Below are 23,562 nucleotides of genomic sequence, written 5' to 3'. Positions count from 1 at the left end.
GCAAATGGGAATAAAGCTGATCCCTCTACAGTGTGACAGCTATTGAGATATTTGTAGACATGGCTGTCACACTGTTGAGGGATCAGCTTTATCCGGCAGTGTCAGTCTTTTTAGGCATGCATAAAAGCCACAGTTTTGAGCACCTTTGGGGAAAAAAAAAAGTACACTGTTGAACAGAGGCCAACCTGCGTCCAGAGTAACTCTGCTGCCTCATTATAGTGAATGGATCAGTTGGGGATTTCATTCTGAATCGTGTCACTCTGAGATTTAGATGGAAACCCCGATGTAAGTGCTCAGCGTAGAGCGCCAGATAAATGTGATCCAAAATGTTCCCAATGAAAGCTTCAACTCAATCAACAACAAAAAAGCCCCCAATCAGGTCCGTCGGCTGTTCTCGGAATAGTGGGTTTCCACATTACTGGTAGGACAAAGGCTCTGGAAAAGCTAAATGGTTCCTCGCCCCCCCCCCCCCAAAAAAAAAAAAACAAATTCAGCAAATTCTGCGCTCCCAAATGCACATGTCCCCTCCCTTCTGAGCTCCAGTGTGCATAAACCACATTTAGAGTCCACATGTTTAAGCATTTCTGTAGCGATGAGCTTCTGCCTAATTTACAAGTGCATGTCTCGAGAAGCACAAGCTGGGCACGACGTACTGAGCAATACAACTTGGTTGGTCACTACAACGGCAGTTTGCAATTTTCACTGAGCAACATCCACTGCTGCTTGTTTCTGGATAACACCCATGGAGTCAAAATCGTCAATACACCTGTAGATGCATTCCCAAAGGGGTATAATTTCCAAAATGGGGTCACTTGGGAGATTCTGCTCTACTACTATGTAGGGGTTCTGTATATGGAGTCTGCATACTATTCTAGAAAACTCTGCGCTCTAGGAGGCAAACAGCGCTCCGTCCCTCCCGAGTGTCGCCGTATGCCTAAGCAGTACTGTACAGCCACATATGGGGTATGTCAACATTCAGCAGAACTTGACAAATTTTGGTGCCATTTTTACCCATTTCCCAGTGTGAAAATGTAAAATTTGGGGCTCAAAGAAAAATTTGGTGGTAAAAATGTAATTATTTTTATCTTCTCTGCCCAATGGTATAAAATTCTGTGACCCACCTGTGGTGTCAATATGATCACTACACCTTTAGATGAATTCACTAAGAGGTGTAGTTTGTAAAATAGGTTCACTTATTTTTGGGGGGGGGGGGGGATTCTGCTCTTCTGGCACCTCAGGGGCTCTACCAATTTGACATGGCACCCTCCAACCATTCCAGCAAAATATGAACTCCAATATCGCGCTTCTTCCCTTCTGAGCTTTGCGTTGTGCTTCAAAAGTAGTTTTCAACCACATATGGGGTATTGGTGTACTCAAGAGAAATTGCACAACAAATGTTGAGGTCCAATTTCTCCTATCCTTGTGAAAATGAAAAAATTTGGGGCTAAAAACATTTGTGGGAAAAATATATTTTTTTCACTTTCACAGATCAACGTGAAATTCTGTAAAGCACCTGTGGGTTCAGGGTGCTCACCACACAACTAGATAAGTTCCCTGAGGGGTCTAGTTTCCAAAATGGTGTCACTTTTGGGGTGTTTCCACTGCTTAGGCACATCTGGGGCTCCCCAAATGTGACATGACACCAGCAGACCATTCCATCAGTCTGTGTTCCAAAACATCCTTCCTTTCTGAGCCCTGCCATGTGCCCAGTTTTCAGCTACATATGGGGTATCTGCATGCTCGGGAGAAATTGCACAACAAATTTTAGGGCCCAATTTATCCTGTTACTCTTGTGAAAGTAAAAAAAAATTGGTCTAAAGTAACATTTTTGTGAAAAAGTTTTGTTTTTTTTCCCTCCACATTCCATTCATTCCTGTGAAGCACCTGAAGGGTTAATAAACTTCTTGAATGTGGTTTTGAGCACCTTGAGGGGTGCAGTTTTTAGAATGGTGTCACTTTTGGGTATTTTCTGTCATAAAGACTCCTCAAAGTGACTTCAAATATGATGTGGTCCCTAAAAAAAATGTTTTTGTAAATTTTGTTGGAAAAATGAGAAATCGCTGATCAACTTTTAACCCTTATAGCTCCCTAACAAAAAAAAAAATTTGGTTCCAAAATTGTGCTGATGTAAAGTAGACATGTGGGAAATGTTATTTATTAACTATTTTTTGTGACATATCTCTCTGATTTAAATCGCTGGTCAACTTAACTCTTATAACTTCCTAATAAAAAAAAAGTTTCAAAAAGTGTGCTGATGTAAATTAGGCATGTGGGTAATGTTTATTAACTATATTGTGTAACATAACTCTCGGATTTAAGGACATAATTGTTTGAGAATTGCAAAAGTTTCCAAACTTTCGCCAAATTTCCATTTTTTTTTCACAAACGCAATTCATATACAAATTTTACCACCGTCATAAAGTAAAATATGTCACACAAAAAAAAAACTCCGAATCTGTGCGATCCGTTTAAGCCTTCCAGAGTTATTACCTCTTAAAGTGACACTGCTCCAAATTGTAAAATTTGACCTGGTCATAAAGGTGCAAACAGGCATTGGGGGTAAACTGGTTAAATTATTTTTCTTGAGTGCTTTTCGAAATTTTTACAATTTTTTTTTCCCCATTTGGGTATGTAATAGTTTTTGCCAAAGTGAGATATTCTAAACCTATATTTCCCCACAGTTTTCTTGTGTGTTGTGATTGAAAGGGTCTATAAAAAAAAAAAAATACTCATGTCCTCATATTAGAGAGAACCAGTGATGTAAATGTGTAAAAATGGCCCTCTTTGAATAGGTGTTTAACACACCTGAAACCCATTCTTTCACCAACCCACATTAGGAATAGTCAAAAACTCCAAAAAGGGATAATTATGACACAAGGGGTTAGAACCTAAAGAACCTTAAAGCTTTTTTTTTTTTTTTAATAGCATTTACAGTACTGGTTTAAAAGTTTAGATATAGGCCAGGCCTTATACAATCTATACTCTAAAGGCCCAGTTTCTAACAACTCAAAAATAATATCTGCAGTATCTTCTGCAAACTCCAACAATCCCCTCAATATAGATGATCCTCACCAACCTAACAGCTGGAGTGGCCACAAAATATCCCTTAAAGCATACATGTCAACCTCTGGCCTGTGGGGTCAAATCTGGCCCGCAGGGTGATTATATTTGGCCCATGACACCGAAACAGCCACCTCTATGTGGGGCTCATTATTCTGTATACTGGTTGGCCCGCAACTTTGTCCAAGTTTTTCATTTTGGCCCTCTGTGTGTTTGACATCCCTGCCTTAAAGGGAATCTGAAAGCAGCATGAGCTAGGTATACAGACCCTGATTCCAGTGATGAATCACTTAGTTTACTGGGTGCAGCAGTTGTAATAGAATCACAGTTTTCTCTGCTGCAGATTTAGCAGAAGTGACTTGTTCAGCTGTGTATATACCGGCTCACACCACAGCTTTGTGTGTAGTCACAAAGTTGCTGATCTATGGTGGGGTTATGGTTGAACTAGGATGGCCGTTGTCCCGTAGTGATATCTTGCTGATAAAACACTGATTGTATTGAAACAGTGCGTTTTTGGTGAGTTTTTTTCCGTGCAGAAATGCGCCAAAAACGCATTGTAAACCTTATCCCATGGCTTCCTATGACATTTTGCAAGTTCTGTGCACATGGTCAGGATTTTTCCTGACTGAATTTCATGTGCACAAAAAGAAGCAACATGTCCATTCTTCGTGCATTTTTGCCTGAGTTTTTCCCATACAATGCATTGGAAAAAATGCATAGAAAATCTGCAGGCATAAATGGTGTGGATTTTCCGCAGCGTTTTTGCTGCCAAGAGGTGCAGAAACGCTGCAGAAATTTTCCTGAACGTGCGCACATAGCCTCAGTGACATCATGACATCACTGTAATCAGGGTCTTTGCCCTTACATTATGGTGCGCTCAAATTACATAGCAAAAATTTAATGACAGATCCCTTTAATAAAAGGAAGCACTAGTCCATCTTCATGTTCAGCATTAAACACATACGGTAAATGTTTCATACTAACATTTCCTGCCCCATAACTCATGAATTAATAAGTTTAAATAGACAATTGTAAATCCATATAGGACTTGCAGTTAAAACAAAGAATCTGGGGAAGCATAACCATTTTAACCAGTGTGATTCTATCAGGTCTTCAAAGAGTAAACCATCCATATAGATATTTTAGACCTTTTTTTCAGCATCAGCAGTATTATATTTAGAAAAACACCTCATCACTCGCTATCATAATACCAAGGTATTCAAAGCTATCAACTATAAAAATAATTCTCAATTCCCCATAACTATTGTTAATTTCCCCATCCAGAGGTAAAGCACTTAATTTTCCCTAGTTTATTTCAAGTCCACAAAGAACCACATTTTTCTGCTTAACAACTTTGGGTAAAGATTTTTTCCATGTAACTCAGACTAAAAAGGAAGTCATCTGTGTATAACAAATCTTACCCCCCCCCCCCCAAAACAACCAAATCCAATATCCTCATCTTCCCTTATGGCTACTGCCAGAGGTTTCATAAATAACGCTAACAGTGATGGTGAGTGGGGACATCCTTGTCGCTTGCCCATGGTTAGCAGAAGTGACTTAGATACCTCACCATTAATCACCACCACCCTTGGCTGATACAATAACTACCATCCAATGTATTTAGAACCAAGTCCTAACTTTACCAGCGCCCTCTAGAGGCAGCTTCACTCCATCCTGTCAAAAATATTGGTGGCAAAAAGTGAAGTAATGGAATGGCGCGGACCCCAACTGCATACTAGAATAATTGCTCTATATGCCTCAATTTCTTTAGGGTTTTTTTATCCTTTGGTATGAGTGCAATTTTACCTTCCATCATTGACTTCCTACTCCCAGGAACCGTTCAAAACTTCTAATAGAGGTAATATCTTCCCATACTTCCGATATATTTCAAAATATAGCTAGTCTGCTTCAGGGGTAGAAATACCTGAAGATGATCTTAAAGCCTCTTCTATCTCGAGGACAATTGCAGCGTCTAACTTGGTTTTTCAATTCCTTCCACAGCACAGGAAGAACACTCCTGCCAAATACATATGTATTATGTTGCGGTGACCTTTAAATTTTGATAACTTTCCTCAAGAGGCAACATTCATTTTTAATTGCAGCCTGGTCATGAGACATTAAACCCATCCTGGCTATAATAGTGATTTTCTGGGTTTCCCTCTGATTTCTTAGCCCAGTCAATACTTTACCTGGCTTACCATTTTCATAGAAATGTTTTTTGGCCCATAACATATTACATTTTTTTTTGTATAAAAATTCTTTAAGCTTTGTCTGTGCTTGCCACAGTCTCTCTACTTTGCTCTGAGGGATCCCGAGTACAATCTGCCTCACGTTCTAGAAGGCTTCTTCTAAGCGAGTTTTCTTGCTTTAATAAATGATTTATGGAGAGCAGCAATTTCCCAAATTAATTTACCTGTCAGAAATGGTTTTCAGGTCATCCCACACAAAATGAATGTGCGCTGAATTAATATTAGGCCACGTGCACACATCGAGTATATGTTTTTTACATCAGTATTTGTAAGCCAAAACCATGGCCGTAGGCGCCTAGAAGCAGGACAGTTCCAGCTTAATTACTTTGTGCCTCTTAAGGCTATGTGCCCACGATGCAGAAAATTTCCGCAGCGTTTCAGCATGTCCTTGGCAGTAAAACCGCTTGTGGATTTTACATGCGGATTTGACTTGCGTTTTTCAAATGAACTTTGACCTCAAATCCGCATGCGGAAACGCACAAATAATAGACATGCTGCGGATTTTTCTGCAAGGAAAATTCACTGCAGAAAATTCCACAGCATGTGCACAGAACATGCGGATTTTCATTGGGGACCATGGGGGCACGTATTACCAAGCATTTTTAAAGCGCTTACACTGCGGAAATTCCGCTTGAAAAATGCATAGTGGGCACGCAGCCTAAAAGAGATACTCTGGGGAGATAAAAAAATTTTGAACTGTTCCTGCCCTCATACACTAAAAAGATGAGATGCCCAGTGCAGTTTAATGATCTTTTTAACCCTTGTAATTCCATATGACAGAATCTGCTCCTCACTGCGCCCCCCCCTCCCATCTGGGTCATTACATCATACACTAGGTGCTGCTCCCCCTGTAAGGAACAGCCAGTCTGAGAAGAGGAGGTGTGGCCATGCCCCCTGTACTCTGATGTAATCAGCCAGTCTAATAGCAGTTTCTCTGCAGTGTGCAGCTCCTCGCTGTTATATCCCAGACAGAGGGGTGAGCAGTGCAGTGAGGAGCAGCTCCTTTCACACCAGCCACTAATAATGTCCCCCCTGTGTGTAGCAAGATGTGAGGGGGCGTGTCAGGGGAGTGGCCTCCTCGCAGCTTCTAGTAGCAGTCCCCTGATGTCTCCCTTCACTGCAGGGCTACTAGCAGGGAGTAGGCCACGCTCCCTCTCCTCCTGCTGCACACAGGGAAACATTATCAGGGGCTGCTCTGACAGAAGCAAATCCTCATTGCATTGCCCACCCCTCTGTCTGGGACATTACAGCAATGTTCATCTCCCCGCTGTTATCAGCCAGTCTAATAGCAGTTTTGCTGCAGAGGCTGGCTGTTCCTTACAAGGTGAAGCAGCACTTAGTGTATGATGTAATGACCCAGACTGGAGGAGGGAGCAGATCCTGTTGCACGGAATTACAAGGGTTAAAAAGACAATTAAACTGCACTGAGGGCAGGAACAGTACAAGTTTCTTACATCCCCGGAGTAGCCCTTTAAGAAGAAATTACCAATACGGATTTCATCTCTGTGGAACTCAAATAACTAAAGCAGAGTGCATGATATGATCGACTAACAGAATGATCTGATATGCCATTTGGCTCAAATATTTTTCATATACATTGCAAACAAATGGTTAAAGGGAACCTGTCAGCAGGATTTTGTTAAGTAAACTACATGCAGTGACATGTTGGGGCTGTTGCACTGATTAAAATGATACATGAGGTGAAGAAATCAGTCTTGTGGTTCTGGTGTAATCATTGTTTGCAGTTTTGAGTTAGAGATCAGTTTCCTGAAAGGGACTGGAAGAAGTGATAGCTTTCAACTCTCTCCTCTTTTCATTTAAATTCTGTCAAGAAACACTGTTTTTTGCATGGAACATTAAGAATGGTAAAGTCTCCAGGGTGGGCCTGTAGGCAGGGTCTTACCTTGGTGCTCTAGGCTAGAGAAACCAATAAAAGACCCGCCCACAGGCCTGCCCCAAAGCACAAGCATGTTCCTCATCAGGGAGAACCAGAGAGGGAGAGAGACCGAGAGAGACAGAGACTGTCTGTCTCTGGCTGTCTCTATGATGCGGAACATACTTCTGCTTTGGGTCGGGCCTGTGAGCAGGTCTTTTCTTGATCTGGCCTAGAGCACCAAGGAAAGACCCTGCCTACTGTCCCAACCCCAGAGCAAGGGCATATCATTAACTCAAAACTGCAAACACTGATTACACAAGAACCACAAGACTGATTTCTTCACCTCGAGGAATCATTTAATCAGTGCAATAGCCCCAACATTACACTGCCTGTAGTTTACTTAAAGGGAAGCTGTCAGCAAAATTTTGCCAAGAGTTAAATCAATTCTAAATATGAGACTATAGCCTTGCTTAACTCATGACAAAAAAAAATCCTTCACCATTCTTAACCCTTCATGCAGAAAGTGTTTGACAGCTTTCAACTCTCTCCTCTTTTCCTTTAAATTCTATCACTTTTTGCAGTCCCTTTCAGGAAACTGATCTTGACCAGCTTATTATTCATTACGCAGTTTAAAATCACCAGGCAATGATTCTGTTGTCTGATAAAGTTAAGTGATTTAATACCTACAGGGGAATAAAATGGTGGAATGTATACAAATCCTAGAATACATTGGCAATCCCCTAGTAACCAGTATAGAAATACATATCTTCTTTCCACATCAATAGTGGACTTGCTTAGTTTGAAATTAAGTTTTGTGAATAAACACACTAACTCTGCAAAAGTAAATGGACTTGGACTGGCAAGAATGTAACTCCAGACTGGCCCATCTCCTTTTAATCAAATAACGGTTGTGTTTTTTTCATTCAAATGGGTTTCAATCAAACATACAATTGACACCAGATTAGTTTTACTTTTGTCTATTATTTGAACAAAGCATGTTAACAACTATAGCCTGGATAGGCAAGTCTTACAGTTTTCTTTTTGTTGTTATTTTTTTTTTTCTACACTACTAGTAATACAATGGACATGCTGTGTCCATGTCACTATGTGACTGCCCACTTGTGAACCCTCACATCGCGCGCATCGTTTGCGGTGAGGATTCTCTACTGCTGGCGGTGAGATGAGCAGTCTTCCACATTCCGTCTAGACAGATGCGGCCTTGCTTAATTCATTCATATTGAGTGCAGCCAAGCAAGTCTAGTCTAAATGTGCCTAGAAGTATACATATTTATGGTCACATCACCATTCCGTCTCACCGTCGGTTCCAGAGAATCCTCAGAGTGGGCCGTGCACGATATGAGGATTCACATGTCTAGCAGTCAGTGACTACAGCCTTTTGTGATAAGCCTGAACAGCCCCTTTAATGATAAGGAGCCAGCTTGAGGAAGATCAGGCTTTCCACAAACTCTAAACACACAGTTGTAGCTCCAGCAGTACTTTTTTAACTCACTTCTCATCCCCACAGTAGCAAATTAATTTTACCCTTTGAATTGGATTAAATATCAAAACTGTAAATATCCTCAAATTATAAACCACTTTTCCAATGATAGCGGATTTGATTAAGCAGTAACTGGATGGTGATTACAGGTAGTATCCAGGAGTTAATCAGTGTTCCTTATCCTGAGTTGAAACTGCTCAGGTCATTTAAGCAAATGCTGCAAAGATAATTAGCTGAGAAGTAGAGTACATTAGTCAATGCAAGTCATCACAACTGTACAGCTATTAAGTACAAAAATAACTGCACGGTATGGAAAACTGAAAAAAGGAACGTATCACATCAGGGTCAACTCTTCTGCAAGTCAGCGAACTCCAGAGGGCAGAAGCCAGAATGAGTTATAGGCAGCGTGGCGGCTCAGTGGTTAGCACTGTTGCTTTGCAGTTCTGGGGTCCTGGGTTCAAATCCCACCAAGGACAACATCTGCAAGGAGTTTGTATGTTCTCAAAGTGTTAGCGTGGGTTTTCTCTGGGTTCTCCAGTCTCCTACCACACAGGGATAGAGAATCTAGAGTGTGAGAAACCCAATGAGGACGGTGCCAACAATGTCTGTAAAGTGCTGTGGAATTAATGGCGCTAAATCACACAGTAATATAAATACAAAGCCTACAGCCAACATAGTACAACTGTTGACTAGCCAAAGCTCCGCCGTCAATGATCAGATGATAAGCTCAGAGACCAGAGCAATTGGCTATAATGAAAGGAGCACCATCCATTAATGCATCCAGCATTAATCACTTAAGTCTTTGGTTTGTCTGTGCATAAAGAGCTCCACCTTAGCAGTGAGATGAACATTGGATTCGGTGACTCCGTGAGGACCTACGCTGAGTCTCCGGTCTAAACGAACAAGTTTCTCAGCAGAGGGAGCAGAATGGTACTGCAGGTCACTACCTCATGCCGTCCACAGGCAGGATAGATGCCACAGGTCTATTGATTATCTGTGCCACCTTTTATACTATCTTATACCCTGATGTACCCCACATGGCAGTAACACCCCAGGTGGAGCTACAAAGCAAAATCCATGCACCACAAGGCAAATGGCAGTCATTCTATGACAACCCAGACAACAGTTTATGTCCACATTTATAGCATTGCCATACACAGGAGAGCAGGCTAACAGTTGATCTTCTGTGGTACATGCTGGGGCAACATTGTACTCTGAAAGGACATGTATCTGGAAACAGTGCAGATTTCACTTTGTATTAATTTCTGGTAAACATCTGTAGTCAAAATGCTCAATAGACCCTTTGATCAATGTCCTGCCGGGTGTAGTTTTCACAATGATGCTACTCCTTGGGCATTTCTTTTCTTTTACCTTAGAGCCTCTGGAATTGTTGGCCAGTACTGTGTAAATCGTTACATTAGGACTCAAATGTGCACAAGAACGCCACATACAATATGGTAATTTCAATTATCTTGTCTAGTCCATTAAAGTCTTCTTAAATTCTGCATTATGATGCAGTTATACGCTGGAAGAAAAGGAATATTAGCTGCTGAATTAAGGACATTTTATTAGTTGTCTTTTGCAATACACATACACAGTACATGAGACAAACATGGAGAGTGAAATGGTACAACAGGGACTGAACAGTCTCGTTCAGCTACAGACAGTCCACCATCTCTTCCAGAGGCTGAGAGCAGCCCGGTTTATATACGGAGTAGTGAAATTCTGTGAATCCCGGAGCTTTACTGCAGGCAGCACCTATAAAAAGAGAAAAGAAAGTGTGGATCTATTCAATTTAAGAATCTGGATCTTTTTAAAAAGAAAACAAATGACAACTCCACAACTTGTGGACTTGTTCTATGAAATGACCTCACAACTTAAAACACACTGAATACCATTAAAATACAACTGAAAAAACTATTCCTACCACTTTATGCAGTATCTTAATGATTAAAGAGTAACGAGCTTCTCTGAATCTAATCTCGCATACACAAATCTGTGGGAAGTAAAAGATCAAAGTATGAAGTAAGCAGTCTAAGCTAATAAGTCTTATTGATCGGTAAATTGTACTCTCTGCTAAACTAAACCGTACTAATGAGACACCCTGCACAATGACTGATCTCTGATTGCTTTGAAGTTTCATGCCTTTCTATATATTTATGCAAAACAAAGCTAGATATAAACGCCACGCTCCATCATTACATCGGGCAATTTGTAGTGGGGATTGCGGAAGATTTGAAGGAAACTTGTTAAGCAGAGCTCTTCAGTGGACGGGACTTGAATTTAACTTCTTCTATCGGAGAATCCATCTAGCGGTCATCATTTACATCATGCTGCCCAATCTGCGGGTGCCATTAAAATTCTAGATGCCAAGGGCACTTATCTATACCTTTTTCAGTTATTAATACATGAATGATAATTATTCTGTATTGGGTACTCTGTAGCAGGGTTGTGGACTCGGAGCCTGTGTCCATTTTGGTGGAGTCTGTATAAAATGGACCAACTCCGACTCCCAAAATATAGAATAAATTGTGTACAGTAGTACAATGCAGTATATGCTGTAAATATTTTCAGAAGTATTTGGGAAAGTTATGAAATGTCCTATAAATGTCTGTTCTATTCCTGATCTAAGGATTTAGGCTTTCAGTTGGGATAAATCTGTGCTGCACTTTATGTACACGCTCAGTAGTGAAGCTCCTCCTATCAGGGCTGTGAAGTCAGGGAAATTGAGGAGTCAGAGTCAGTGGTTTGGCTTACCAACTCCACAGCTCTGCTCTGTAGGGCAGTCCTTCTAAACACGCTTCCTCTGCTTTCTGCCACTGATTGAGTCTCCTTAGTAGGAGCTATATGCAGGCATGAATCAATGATGAGGTTGGTGGAAATCAGACTTGAAGCCCAGTACCAACTTTTAATTAAAACATGGAATTAGAAATCTTATCTCTCATTGAAAAGTTATAGATCTATATAGCTCGTCATCTCCTGTACATAACTGGAAATCCCACAGAGAATAAAGGCTGCACACAGAGTCAAAGTACAGAAAAATGCAGAAAAGCACACAAAAAAAAAACAACTCAATTATTTGTTGCATAAAGACTGATTTTAAACAAGTAAGACACACCAGTGGCTAGGCAATCAAAAATTCCTGGCCAGTACTAGTAGCCAAAACAAAAAAGTGTTCCTCCAAAACAATAGTGCAAAATACCATGGCTCTCAGTTATAAAGATTAAGTGATATGTCAAAGTTTTGATCTGTCCTGGATCTCTGCCACGGATTAGGTCCTATGGCTCAGATACAATTCTGCTTTCCATTGTATAAGTGAGTGGCATAGTATTTTGCACTATTAACCATTGGATGGTGACACAAGGCAACACAGTTCACAGGTAATTTTAGGACTCCAGATTTTAAATAAAACTACTGTATTTGAACAGATCAATAATATAATTATGAAGGGCATTTAAAATGTATTCTGAATACAAGTCAAAAGAGCTGATTCATCGTAAATATATGTGATCTCCGTGTAGAAGCCATGAGGAAGCAATTAATACAGCAGCTCTAAACATAGTCTATGTATACACAAGCACTGTCTTGCCGGTGTTGTCCCAACCCTGACGCGCATATCAGCATTGAGCTTTCCTCTGTGGAGCGGGTATTTGTTGTACATAATGTTTAATGTGTCATTACTGTATGCACTATTTGTTCATCACCATTTAATCAGACCTGCAATCTTGGCCTGTATTTCACCAATCCTCAATTGAGTTGAGCAAAAAAAAAAAAAACGACCCTGGTCCAGCATCTACGCTGGTACTCTGTGGCAGCTGGACCAGGGTCCTGCAAACTTCCCCGGGGTATTTCTTGTGACTGCTAGGCCTCATAGGATGTCACTATTGCACTGTGACGTCATGGGAGCCTAATAATCACAAGGAGCATCCAGAATATTGGCACTCGAGTGCTAGCAGAGGAAATTTAGAGGACCCTTGTTCGGTTGCCACATAGTACCAACATGGACGCCACACCTGCAGTTCTGTTTGCCAAATAAATGTTAACGGTAAAACACTGTCATACTGCAGGCTGAGAAGGGGGGACTGTGGAGCGGATGCAATGTACTTTGTAAAGGTTGTGTTTTAAGAAGATAAAAGATTGAAATCACTAAACAGTTTGTGTGTCCCCTCTCATATGATAATCAATACACTGCTACCTGTTGGAAAATAAATATTTATCGAGCCAGTGCAAATGTCAGCTCGGTCTACATGGGGTGTCTCAGACTATCAGCCCCCACTGCCAAAGCAAAGAATGAGTTGTCTGAATTAAATCTGTCATGTCCTGACTATTGCTGGGATCATATTGGCCTCTTTTATCTACAAATGAACCTATCGATGAAAGAAGGACAGGGCGAAATAAATCTATTCAGCTTTGACATATCTAAAGTGAGTGAGCTTTAGCACACACTTATGGTATAGTCACACACAGCAGACCTGTCACAACCATCAACATTGATGTGAATGGTGTGCACACAAATCTATGGGCCCGTGTCTTTTTTTGCCTTGTGCGTTACTCGCTGAAGTTTTTTGCTGCCAAATTCATCAAAATGGTGCACAGGTAATGAATTAGATGCAACTGGAGCGAGATGCAACAAAAAAAATGCAAAATTTCAAGAAGTTGCATTTCATGAATTTGTCTACATACATCTAGATAAGCAAAGTAGACAAAAATATAAAAAACACAACTTTAATGAATGACACAAAACTTATGGAGATTAAGGCGGAAATAATAGAGCCACTAATAAAGGGCAAATTACTCCAGAAGACTAAAGAAACATCAATGATGAATTTGGGCCTATGGCATAAAGCACTTTGGAAAGCTGCAATTTTTTTTGCGCAACACAGAGTTGCACAAAAATTTAGCGAGTTTTGGTGTTGGCACGCCAATTTAATCCAGGTCCACAAAAAAGGCCGGAACAGAGCTATGGCGTACCTTACACCATAAATTTTACTCCAGTCCCCGACTGATGTAAGACTTGTGGCTAGGCAGGATCAGGAGCGTCTGACTCCAACACGCCCCCTTTACAAGAATGGTGTGTTTGTGGCCAAAAAACACTAATTTAAAAAGAATTTGAGCAAATTTTCAGTCCAGAAATTTCTGCAATAAATCTTGTGCATGTGAATATACCCTTACAGATGAGACATTTGCTGCTCTACTTCTACTCTGTGCGATCTTACTTAATGGTGACCTGTCACCAGTTCAAAAGTGTCCAGTTTTCACTCATATTCCCACAATATTGTTTATATATCTATATCTACAATATATGGTCCCAGAAATTTAGGTTTATTTAGCGATAAGGCAATTTAGGTTTATTTGCGACCCCCAAGACTCTTGCGAGCTTCGGCCCTTTTGAAAAGTCCATGCAGCAGGAATAAAATAAAAGCAAAAACTAGCCACTTTTGACTTGGTGACAGGTCCTAGTTTACCCCTTCATGACATGGCCATTTTCCGTTTTTTCCTCACTTTCTTCCAAGAGCCATAACTTTTTTATTTTTCCGTCAACATAGCCGTATGAGAGCTTGTTTTTTGTGGAACGAGTTGTACTTTTGAATGACATCATTCATTTTACCACACAGTGTACTGGAGAATGGGAAAAAAATTCCAATCAGCAGTCATGTGCGGGGAAAGATGCGGGCTCACATCAAAGGCAGGGACACGACATATGACGTAAGTTTACGTCATGTGTCGTGAAGGGGTTAAATGGAACCAGTCAGGTCCAATAACGTTATAAAGCACATACATTTTTAATCTGTAGATTAACAACGTAATGAAGGTTCCCGACTGCAGTACTGAAAGTGCAGAACCCGGGAGAACATTATCTTTATTTCTCCTGGGAGCTGCCGGCTTTCAGTCATGCAGGTGTAGCGGTGTCCGAGAACCCCGCAAAGCAGGATTCAAGTACGGCACAGCAGACGAGGAGGCAGAATCAATACACCAGCTTTATTGAGAGACCGAGGATTATATGCCGGAAAATAAGATTAACAGTTGCTGAAATGATAAATACAATAGTGGTTACAAGAAGAGAGATAGCTGGAGAGCGTCACACAAGCCGTGCTCCAGCTATGGCAATGCAAATTACAATACAAACAGAATAAACAATTTCTATTAACTACTCTCTGCTAATTTCCTATCTAGCCTCCGATTATCGGGCCGCGCTGCCACAGCGCCCTAACTAGAGAAACCTGCTCTAAACCCTAAGTCAGTTTGACACGGGTGTCACTCACAGTTTTGTAGTCTTAGAAGAAGGTCTTATAACTGCTACTTGGTCCTGATGCGATGAAGCAGAGTTTGTTGTGTGGAGCTCTTCCTTCAGGTTAACAGATCCGTCCTCTTCCAGATCCGGGCAAGTTTCATTCCCACTTTCAATGTTGAAGGATTACTGGTACCTCAGAGCAGTTTTCCTCCATCAGATTACAGGAACTCGGGGAGAATTACCCTGGATATGCAATGCGCCTTTCTCCTTCTGAGATCGATCCTGTGGTAAACGGTCATCATCTTTTCTCTTGTTAGGACAGACTTAAAGTCCGGCTTGTCTCTTTCTCAGGGCAGCAGTCGGCTCACCATGACAAAAAGTCTCTCTCAGCATCCACGAGTCCCCCTTGTCCGTTGCTCAACCGACATCGACTGCCCCACGTCCCAACCAACACACAGCAGCTTGCAGGAGAAGGACTAGTCCACGTACACACAAATCAGAGGGGAGTATTGTCTCTTAAAAGTAACAGTGTAATTCAGCTGGTAGGCTGACTAGGGGCCACCCCCTACATGCCTCCCCACTTAAAAGCGGCCATCCTCGGCCTTGCGGTATAGTCCAGGGAGAGGGATAAGACTATGCGAATGTTAACACAGCAGTGCATCGTTGCCCACAATACATACAGGTGGACCAAATGAACTTATCAGTTTCATACCTATTTGGTGGAACCCCTGCATTAGGCCTACTGGATCTCCGGAGGTCATGACTATCTTCAATGGGAACAGTAATGGTAGGACCGTTCTTTTCAACAGAAATATCGGCCAGACCCTAGTGTTCCTTTTCTCTGCGAACTGGCAATGGTTCTGTTTCGGGAATGTCAGCATCCGTTGATTGGGGACCTTCTGCAGTTTAAGGAACAGCCCACCAGTCTTCAATAAAGTCACTGTCAGGGAAAGCCATCCTTGCTGCAGGAACCGGGAAATCCAACACCAGGACAGATGGGGGATCTTCAGACCAGCATGGCCGTAACATATTGCTGAGTAGAGTTTTTGGAGCAGATTCTTCATTTTCAGCTTGTACTTCAAACACCGGGCTGTTGGGATACACTGTTTTGATCACTTTGTATGGTTGCAGCTCCCAACGTTCACTCAGCTTGCCTTTGGGATGTCTTTCCCACACCAGCACCCGGTCTCCAGGCTGGAGCAGAACTTCCTGAATTGGAAGTCGGCTATTATAAGTCTTCTCTGGTAACCGCTGGCCAGCTAGCCAGCGGATGGTCTGCAGCCGACGACTATGTTCTTTTACCCATGAGGTTGTAGATAGTTTGAATAGATGCTCTGGCTGTCCTAGATTTAGTTTGATCATATAACCCTCGGTGGTGTGGACCTGATTGTTATAAGTCCAGACCAATTCGGGCACGTAGTCAGGCCAATGTGCTTTCTTGTTTTCTGCTAATGTTCTCAACATTTGAAGTAGAGTCCGGTTAAAGCGCTCACAGGCCCAATTCCCTTGGGGGTGATATGGGGTTGTTCGGGACCTTTCGGTACTGTACAGTCGGTACAGTTCTTCCATCTTTTTATCCTGAAAACACGCTCCCTGGTCTGAGTGAATTCTATTCAGACACCCATAGACCCGAATGAAATCTTGACAGACAGCTCGCGCAGCAGACTTAGCTGTCTGGTCCCGAGTTGGGGTGACCACTGCAAACTTGGAGAAGTGTTCAGTCATGACCAGGCAGTACTGTGGACCTCTAGTTGATTCTGACATGAGGAGGTAGTCTATCATTAACACTTCAAGAGGTTCTTTGGTCTGTATGGTTTGTACAGGTGCCCTCTGTTCTGTGCTTTTGGTGAGGTCACACAATCTGCACTGTCTGCAAACTTCCTCCACAGTGACCTCCAGCTGGGGGAAATATACAGTGGGTACGGAAAGTATTCAGACCCCTTTAAATTTTTCAAACTTTGTTTCATTGCAGCTATTTGGTAAATTCAAAAAGTTCATTTTTTTCTCATTAAAGTACACTCTGCACCACATATTGACTGAAAAAAAACAAAATGTAGAAATGTTTGCAAATTTATTAAAAAAGAAACTGAAATATCACATGGTCATAAGAATGCAGACCCATTGCTCAGACAGTCATATTTAAGTCACATGCTGGCCATTTCCTTGTGATCCTCCTTCAGATGGTTCTACTCCTTCATTGGAGTCCAGCTGTGTTTAATTAAACTGATAGGACTTGATTTGGAAAGGCAAACACCTGTCTATATAAGACCTCACAGCTCACAGTGCATGTCAGACCAAATGAGAATCATGAGCTCAAAGGAACAGCCCAAGGAGCTCAGAGACAGAATTGTGGCAAGGCACAGATCTGGCCAAGGTTACAAAAGAATTTCTGCATTACTCAAGGTTCCTAAGAGCACAGTGGCCTCCATAATCCTTAAATGGAAAAAGTTTGGGACCACCAGAAATCTTCCTAGACCTGACCGTCCAGCCAAACTGAGTAATCATGGGAGAAGAGCCTTGCTGAGAGAGGTAAAGAAAAACCCCAATATCACTGTGGCTGAGCTCCAGAGATGAAGTAGGTAGATAGGAGAAAGTTCCACAAAGTCAACTATCACTACATCCCTCCACCAGTCGGGCCTTTATGGTAGAGTGGCCCGACGGAAGCCGCTCCTCAGTGCAAGACATATGAAAGCCCGCATAGAGTTTGCTCAAAAACACATGAAGGACTCCCAGACTATGAGAAATAAGATTCTCTGGCCTGATGAGACGAAGATAGAACTTTTTGGTGATAATTCTAAGCGGTATGTGTGGAGAAAACCAGGCACTGCTCATCACCTGGCCAATACAATCCCAACAGTGAAACATGGTGGTGGCAGCATCATGCTATGGGGATGTTTTTCAGCTGCAGGGACAGGACGACTGGTTGCAATTGAAGGAAACATGAATGCGGCCAAGTACAGAGATATCCTGGATGAAAACCTCTTCTACAGTGCTCCGGACCTCAGACTTTGGCGAAGATTAACCTTCCAACAAAACAATGACCCTAAGCACACAGCTAAAATAACAAAGGAGTGGCTTCAGAACAACTCTGTGACGATTCTTGACTGTCCCAGCCAGAGCCCGGACCTAAACCCAATTGAGAATCTCTGGAGAGACCTGAAAATGACTGTCCACCAACGTTCACCATCCAACCTGACGAAACTGGAGAGGATCAGCAAAGAAGAATGGCAGAGGATCCCCAAATCCAGGTGTGAAAAACTTGTTGCATCATTCCCAAGACGACTCAGTCTCAAGACGACTCATGACTGTACTAGCTCAAAAGGGTGCTTCTACTCAATACTGAGCAAAGGGTCTGAATACTTATGACCATGTGATATTTCAGTTTTTCTTTAATAAATTTGCAAAAATTTCTACATTTGTTTTTTTTCAGTCAAGATGGGGTGCAGAGTGTACTTTAATGAGAAAAAAATGAACTTTTTAGAATTTAACAAATGGCTGCAATGAAACAAAGAGTGAAAAATTTTAAGGGGTCCGAATACTCTCCGTACCCACTGTACGTAGCGATGCAGCCACTGGTAGGTCTTTCCCGGTCCGAAGTGGGCTCTGAACTCATGAGCTTCTTTGCCAATTTCTCATGCCACTCTCCCAGGGATTACTACTTGCCATCTTGCCTCTAAGTCAGTAGGCTGCTGCCACTTGCGGTATAGAACAGCTCCTCGAACTTCCAACCTATCCCACTGGCGCAGCACGGACTTCATCTCGGCATCCAAGTCAGCCCTTTCTTTCTTGTGGGGTACTTTTTGCTGGGCTAAACAGCTTTTCACCTGCTGCAACCCTGCATCTTCATCTTGTACTCTACCTCATTCTTTGTTAGTTCTTCCTAGTGACTTGGGTAGAGAGCAGGCCTCCCCACCTGACTGTGCCACTCCTGCAGGGAGTGTGAATTTGCAGAAGTCCGGAATCTCCCCTTCCTCCATTTGTTCATCGCGGTCCTTTTCTGGAATTTCAAAGTGTACCCTTGACAAGCCATCAGCGTTGGTGTATTCCTTGGCAGAGCGGTAGCGGATTGAGAAGTCAAATTTTGCAAGGCGAGCTACCCAACGCTGTTCTAGGGCTCCCAGCTTGGCAGTGTCCAGATGGGCCAGCAGATTGTCAGTCCGTACAAGGATCTTGGCTCCCGTTAGGTATTCCGCAAACTTCTCAGTCATGGCCCACACCAGGGCAAAGAGTTCCAGACAGAAGAAGCTGTAGTTGTGAGGATTTTGCGCCGTTTCCCGTAAGGACCGACTGGCATAAGCGATAACCCTTTCGCGCCCATCCTGTATCTGCGAAAGGACCGCCCCGAGTCCATAGAGACTGCAATCTGTGTATAAGAGGAATGGCCTATTGAAATCTTCATAAGCCAGGATGGGGGCCGATGTCAGGGCTTCTTTCAGGGTCTGGAAGGCCTCTTCCTGCTTCTGTGCTATGATTCTTGGGTACCCCAGCTATCCCTCTTAGCAGCTCATTCAGTGGGCCCGCTATTTTCGCATAGTCTTTGATGAACCGCCAATAGTACCCGGCCAATCCAAGAAAGGCTTTTAAACTCCCACAGAGTTCTGGGTGCTCACCATTGCTGAATCGCAGCTACTTTTTCTTCTGATGGCAGGACTCCGTCCTGGGACACCTTGTGGCCAAGGTACTCGATCTCCTTCTTGAACAGATAACACTTTTTTGGCTTCACCTTCAGGCTATGGGCCCGTAATCACCAGAGTACCTGCCCGAGTCTGTTCAGATGTTCTTGAAAGGTAACAGAGTACACAATGAGATCATCCAGATATATCAGAGTCGCTTCCAAGTTCAGGTCGCCCAGGCACTTCTCCATCAGCCGCTGGAACATACCCGGTGCATTGGATAGTCCGAACGGCATTCTGTTAAATTCAAACAATCCCATAGGGAGTATAAATCCTGTCTTCGCCCTGTCTTTCTCTGCCACTGGTGCCTGCCAGTATGTGCTAGCTAGATCCAGAGTGGAGAAGTATTTAGCCTTCCCTAGGGCCGTCAAAGACTCTTCGATGCGGGGCAGTGGGTACGAGTGTTGCACAGTGCATGTGTTCAACCGCCGGTAGTCCACGCAAAAACGAATGGTTCCATCCTTCTTCTTGACCAGCACTACTGGGGCTACCCATGGAGTCTGACTACTCTGCACCACTCCCGAATCCAACATCTGTTTCAACAAGGTCTTCACCTCCTGGTACAGCTTGGGAGGTATCTGTCGATATCTTTCTCGAATCGGAGGAGTGTCCCCCGTCAGTATCTCATGGGTGATGGCGTCTGTGCAGCCAAAGTCGTCGGTGTGGCGGGCAAACGTGGCCTGATTCTCCCACAGCATTTTTTCAACTGCTTGTATACGATCTGGATCGAGAGCCTTCACATCCACCTCCATTTGGGCCAAGATGGCTCTCCCATTCCATTCTGGGGTCGGGGCTTCTTCAGTTTTGGCCACGATTGCCAGGGTCCAGACAGCATCATCTACCGGGGTCAGTGTCAATTCTTTCTGACTCAGCACCTCACTCGATGTAGATACACACGAGCCAGCTCCACTCCTGGGGTTAAACAGACTTCTCTCTGTCCCACATTCACAGCTCTGATGGGTACTCGTCCATTATGGGCCACTGCTAATGTATGGGCTACCAGGGCATTCTGGCCTACTTCTCCTAGGCTCACTGGTTCGATGACCACCTCTATGCCTTCAAGGTTGCGGAAGGTTCCCACAAGCAGTGGCAGAATGGTCTCCCGACAAGGAGGGAGGGTGAGGAATATCCTTCCCGACACTCGGACAACCCCCACGGACTGGTGTACAGGGACGCTCTTCTGTGTCCCACAGACAAGGATCTGGAATGCTTTCTGGGTAGGTTTGTGCGGAGTAGCCTGTTTCCAGCAGCCAGGCCCCTGTTTAGTGAACATGATCTGGTCCAACTCTCGCAGGATATTCATGTCCATTATCACCAGTACATCTTCTTTGAATGGCTCGGGAACCGGCAAAATGCCTTTTCTCCCCAACACTGTGTCCTGACAATCATTTCTTCGTCTGTATGTAGAAGGCACCCTTGGAATCGGACCTGCTGGCCTCGGTGGAAGACGCTGAGGTTCTGGATTGATCATTTCAGACCGAGGGCCCGCCGTTGGTAGAATGGTCCACACCCAGGCGTAGTAGGTGGAGGGTTAGGTTCGGGAACCTGAGGAAAGGCCCGATAAGGATTTTGTAGGGCCGGGTAAGCGGCCTCTGAGGCGAGCCCGGTCTCTATCCACTTGAATCCACTTGCATAATATTCAGGGAACTCTGCAAGTTTTCAACTACTCTGATCAGTGCCTCTTCACGCCCCTGAGGGTCAGGACTGTCTGGGTTCGTACCACGCCAGAAGCATAGCTTTCTTCTTTGCTTCGAGCCACTGCCTCTGCCAATATTTGTCAAGAGCTTAAAGGCAGGATCCATTCTAACTCGCTCATGCAGGACCTGTTTTAGTGGAGTGCTGTAGAGTCCCAGGATAAATTGATCTCGTAGTATCTGTTCCACAGATCCCATGCCGCTTACTCCATCTGTTTCTTTCTTTTGCACTTCTGCTAGTACTTCCTGTAACCCCGTGGCATATTGGGAGACCCCTTCCCTTTCCGGCTGCAGCCGATAGAAGAATTTTGCCCGGAGGTGCTCTGCACTTGCTGTCTCTCCGTATATCTCCTCCAGAAATTTCACCATCTCTTTCAAGGTGGTACGCGTGGCTTCTGGTTGCAAGAAGACGTTTCTGAGGGCCTCACCCTCCAGGGCAGCCAGAGCGATTTCAACTTGTAGTTCAGGGCTCACATTATAAATCTTCTCAATGCTCTGCAATCTGGTCACCCAGTCAGGCAGTGGCATATTCTAGCCATCAAATTTGGGTAGCACACTAAACAACGTGCTCATAGGGAGGGCCATAGCAGGGGTTCCACCATTGCCTGCGGTACTCACATTAGCCACATTGTTGTCGCCCCCTCCATCTCTGTGACCATACCCTGCTCGCAGCGCCACTTGTAGCGGTGTCAGAGAACACCGCAAAGCAGGATTCAAGTATGGCACAGAAGACTGAGGAGGCAGAATTAATACACCGGCTTTATTGAGAGACCGAGGATAATATGCCGGAAAATAAGATTAACCGCTGTTATAGTGGTTACAAGAAGAGATAGCTGGAGAGCGTCACACAAGCCGTGCTCCAGCTATGGCAATGCAAATTACAATACAAACAGAATAAACAATTTCTATTAACTACTCTCTGCTAATTTCCTATCTGGCTTCCGATTATCGGGCCGCGCTGCCACAGCGCCTTAACTAGAGAAACCTGCTCTAAACCCTAACACAGTTTGACACCGGTGTCACTCACAGTTTTGTAGTCTTAGAAGAAGGTCTTATAACTGCTACTTGGTCCTGATGCGATGAAGCAGAGTTTGTTGTGTTGAGCTCTTCCTTCAGGTCAATAGATCCGTCCTCTGGGCAAGCTTCATTCCCACTTTCAATGTTGAAGGATTACTGGTACCACAGAGTAGTTTTCCTCCATCAGATTACAGGCACCCGGGGAGAATTACCCTGGATATGTAATGCGCCTTTCTCCTTCTGACACGGTCCTGGAGATCGATCCTGTGGTAAACGGGCACTATCTTTTCTCATATTAGGACAGACTTAAGGTCTTGCTTGCCTCTTTCTCAGGACAGCAGTCGGCTCACCATGGCAAAAAGTCTCACACATCATCCACGAGTCCCCCTCGTCAGTTGCTCAACCGACAACAACTGCCCCACGTCCCAACCAACACACAGCAGGCTGCAGGGGGGGAAGGACTAGTCCATGTACACACAAATCAGAGGAGAGTATTGTCTCTTAAAGTAACCGTGTAATTCAGCTGGTAGGCTGACTAGGGGCCGCCCCCCCCTACACAGGCGTGCCAGTGTGGCTATAGTCACTGCTCACATCACTGGGAGAGGTAGCTCTGACCACGTCCCGGCACTGGTTCACAGCTGGGTCAGTAGTACATCATTGCAGCGTGGGTGTCAGCGAGTGCTCGGACATGCTTACAGCCACCGCTCTCACTGACAGCGGTGACCAATTTCTCTGGGCACAAGTGCATGACTGAAAGCCGGCGGCTCCCAGTACAAATTAAGTCCATGTTCTCCTGGGTGTTGCACTTTAGCAGCCAGGCACCTTAATAACGCTAAAGGAGTTTGTATGTTCTCCTCGGGTTTGTGTGTGTGTTTCCTCCGGGTTCTCCGCTTTCCTCCCACACGCCAAAGACATACTGATAGGGAATGTAGATTGTGAGCCCCAATGGAGACAGTGCTGATAATGTCTGTAAATTGTCTGAATTATAAAGCGCTGTGGAATATGTTGGCGCTATATAAATTAAAAAAAAAAAATAAGATTAAATTGAAGATTAACCCTATATTTGAAGGTTGATAGAGTTACCGGACCTGACAGGTTCCCTTTAAGATAATGTTCTGTGTGTATTCAGAATAATTCTAAGGACTTGACTTGGATTACTTCTCACAGAAATGCAAAATCAAGTAAGCCATGAGGTTGTAAGGCATTAAGCCTCATAATCCAAGGCAACTCACATTGAAACGAGTGATGCCTCAGTGAAGATCT

General features: G+C 43.6%; 1 protein-coding gene across 1 annotated transcript in view; it reads right to left on the bottom strand.

Moving 5' to 3' along the window:
* Positions 1-10,230: 10,230 nt before the first annotated feature.
* The window catches only part of AGA (aspartylglucosaminidase), a 71,599-nt gene continuing 58,267 nt past the window's right edge, over positions 10,231-23,562 (bottom strand). The window contains exon 9 of the mRNA XM_073643521.1: positions 10,231-10,441. Coding sequence (XP_073499622.1) covers positions 10,341-10,441 — 101 coding nt within the window. The 3' untranslated portion in view covers positions 10,231-10,340. The remainder of the gene's footprint in view (positions 10,442-23,562) is intronic.

This window comes from Phyllobates terribilis, unplaced genomic scaffold (genome assembly GCF_046119375.1).
Source record: "Phyllobates terribilis strain yellow unplaced genomic scaffold, ASM4611937v1 Scaffold_1__5_contigs__length_1240528914, whole genome shotgun sequence".
Lineage (NCBI taxonomy): Eukaryota > Metazoa > Chordata > Amphibia > Anura > Dendrobatidae > Phyllobates > Phyllobates terribilis.
Note: the sequence above shows the minus strand (reverse complement) of the source record. Positions and strands in the feature narration are given on the sequence as shown.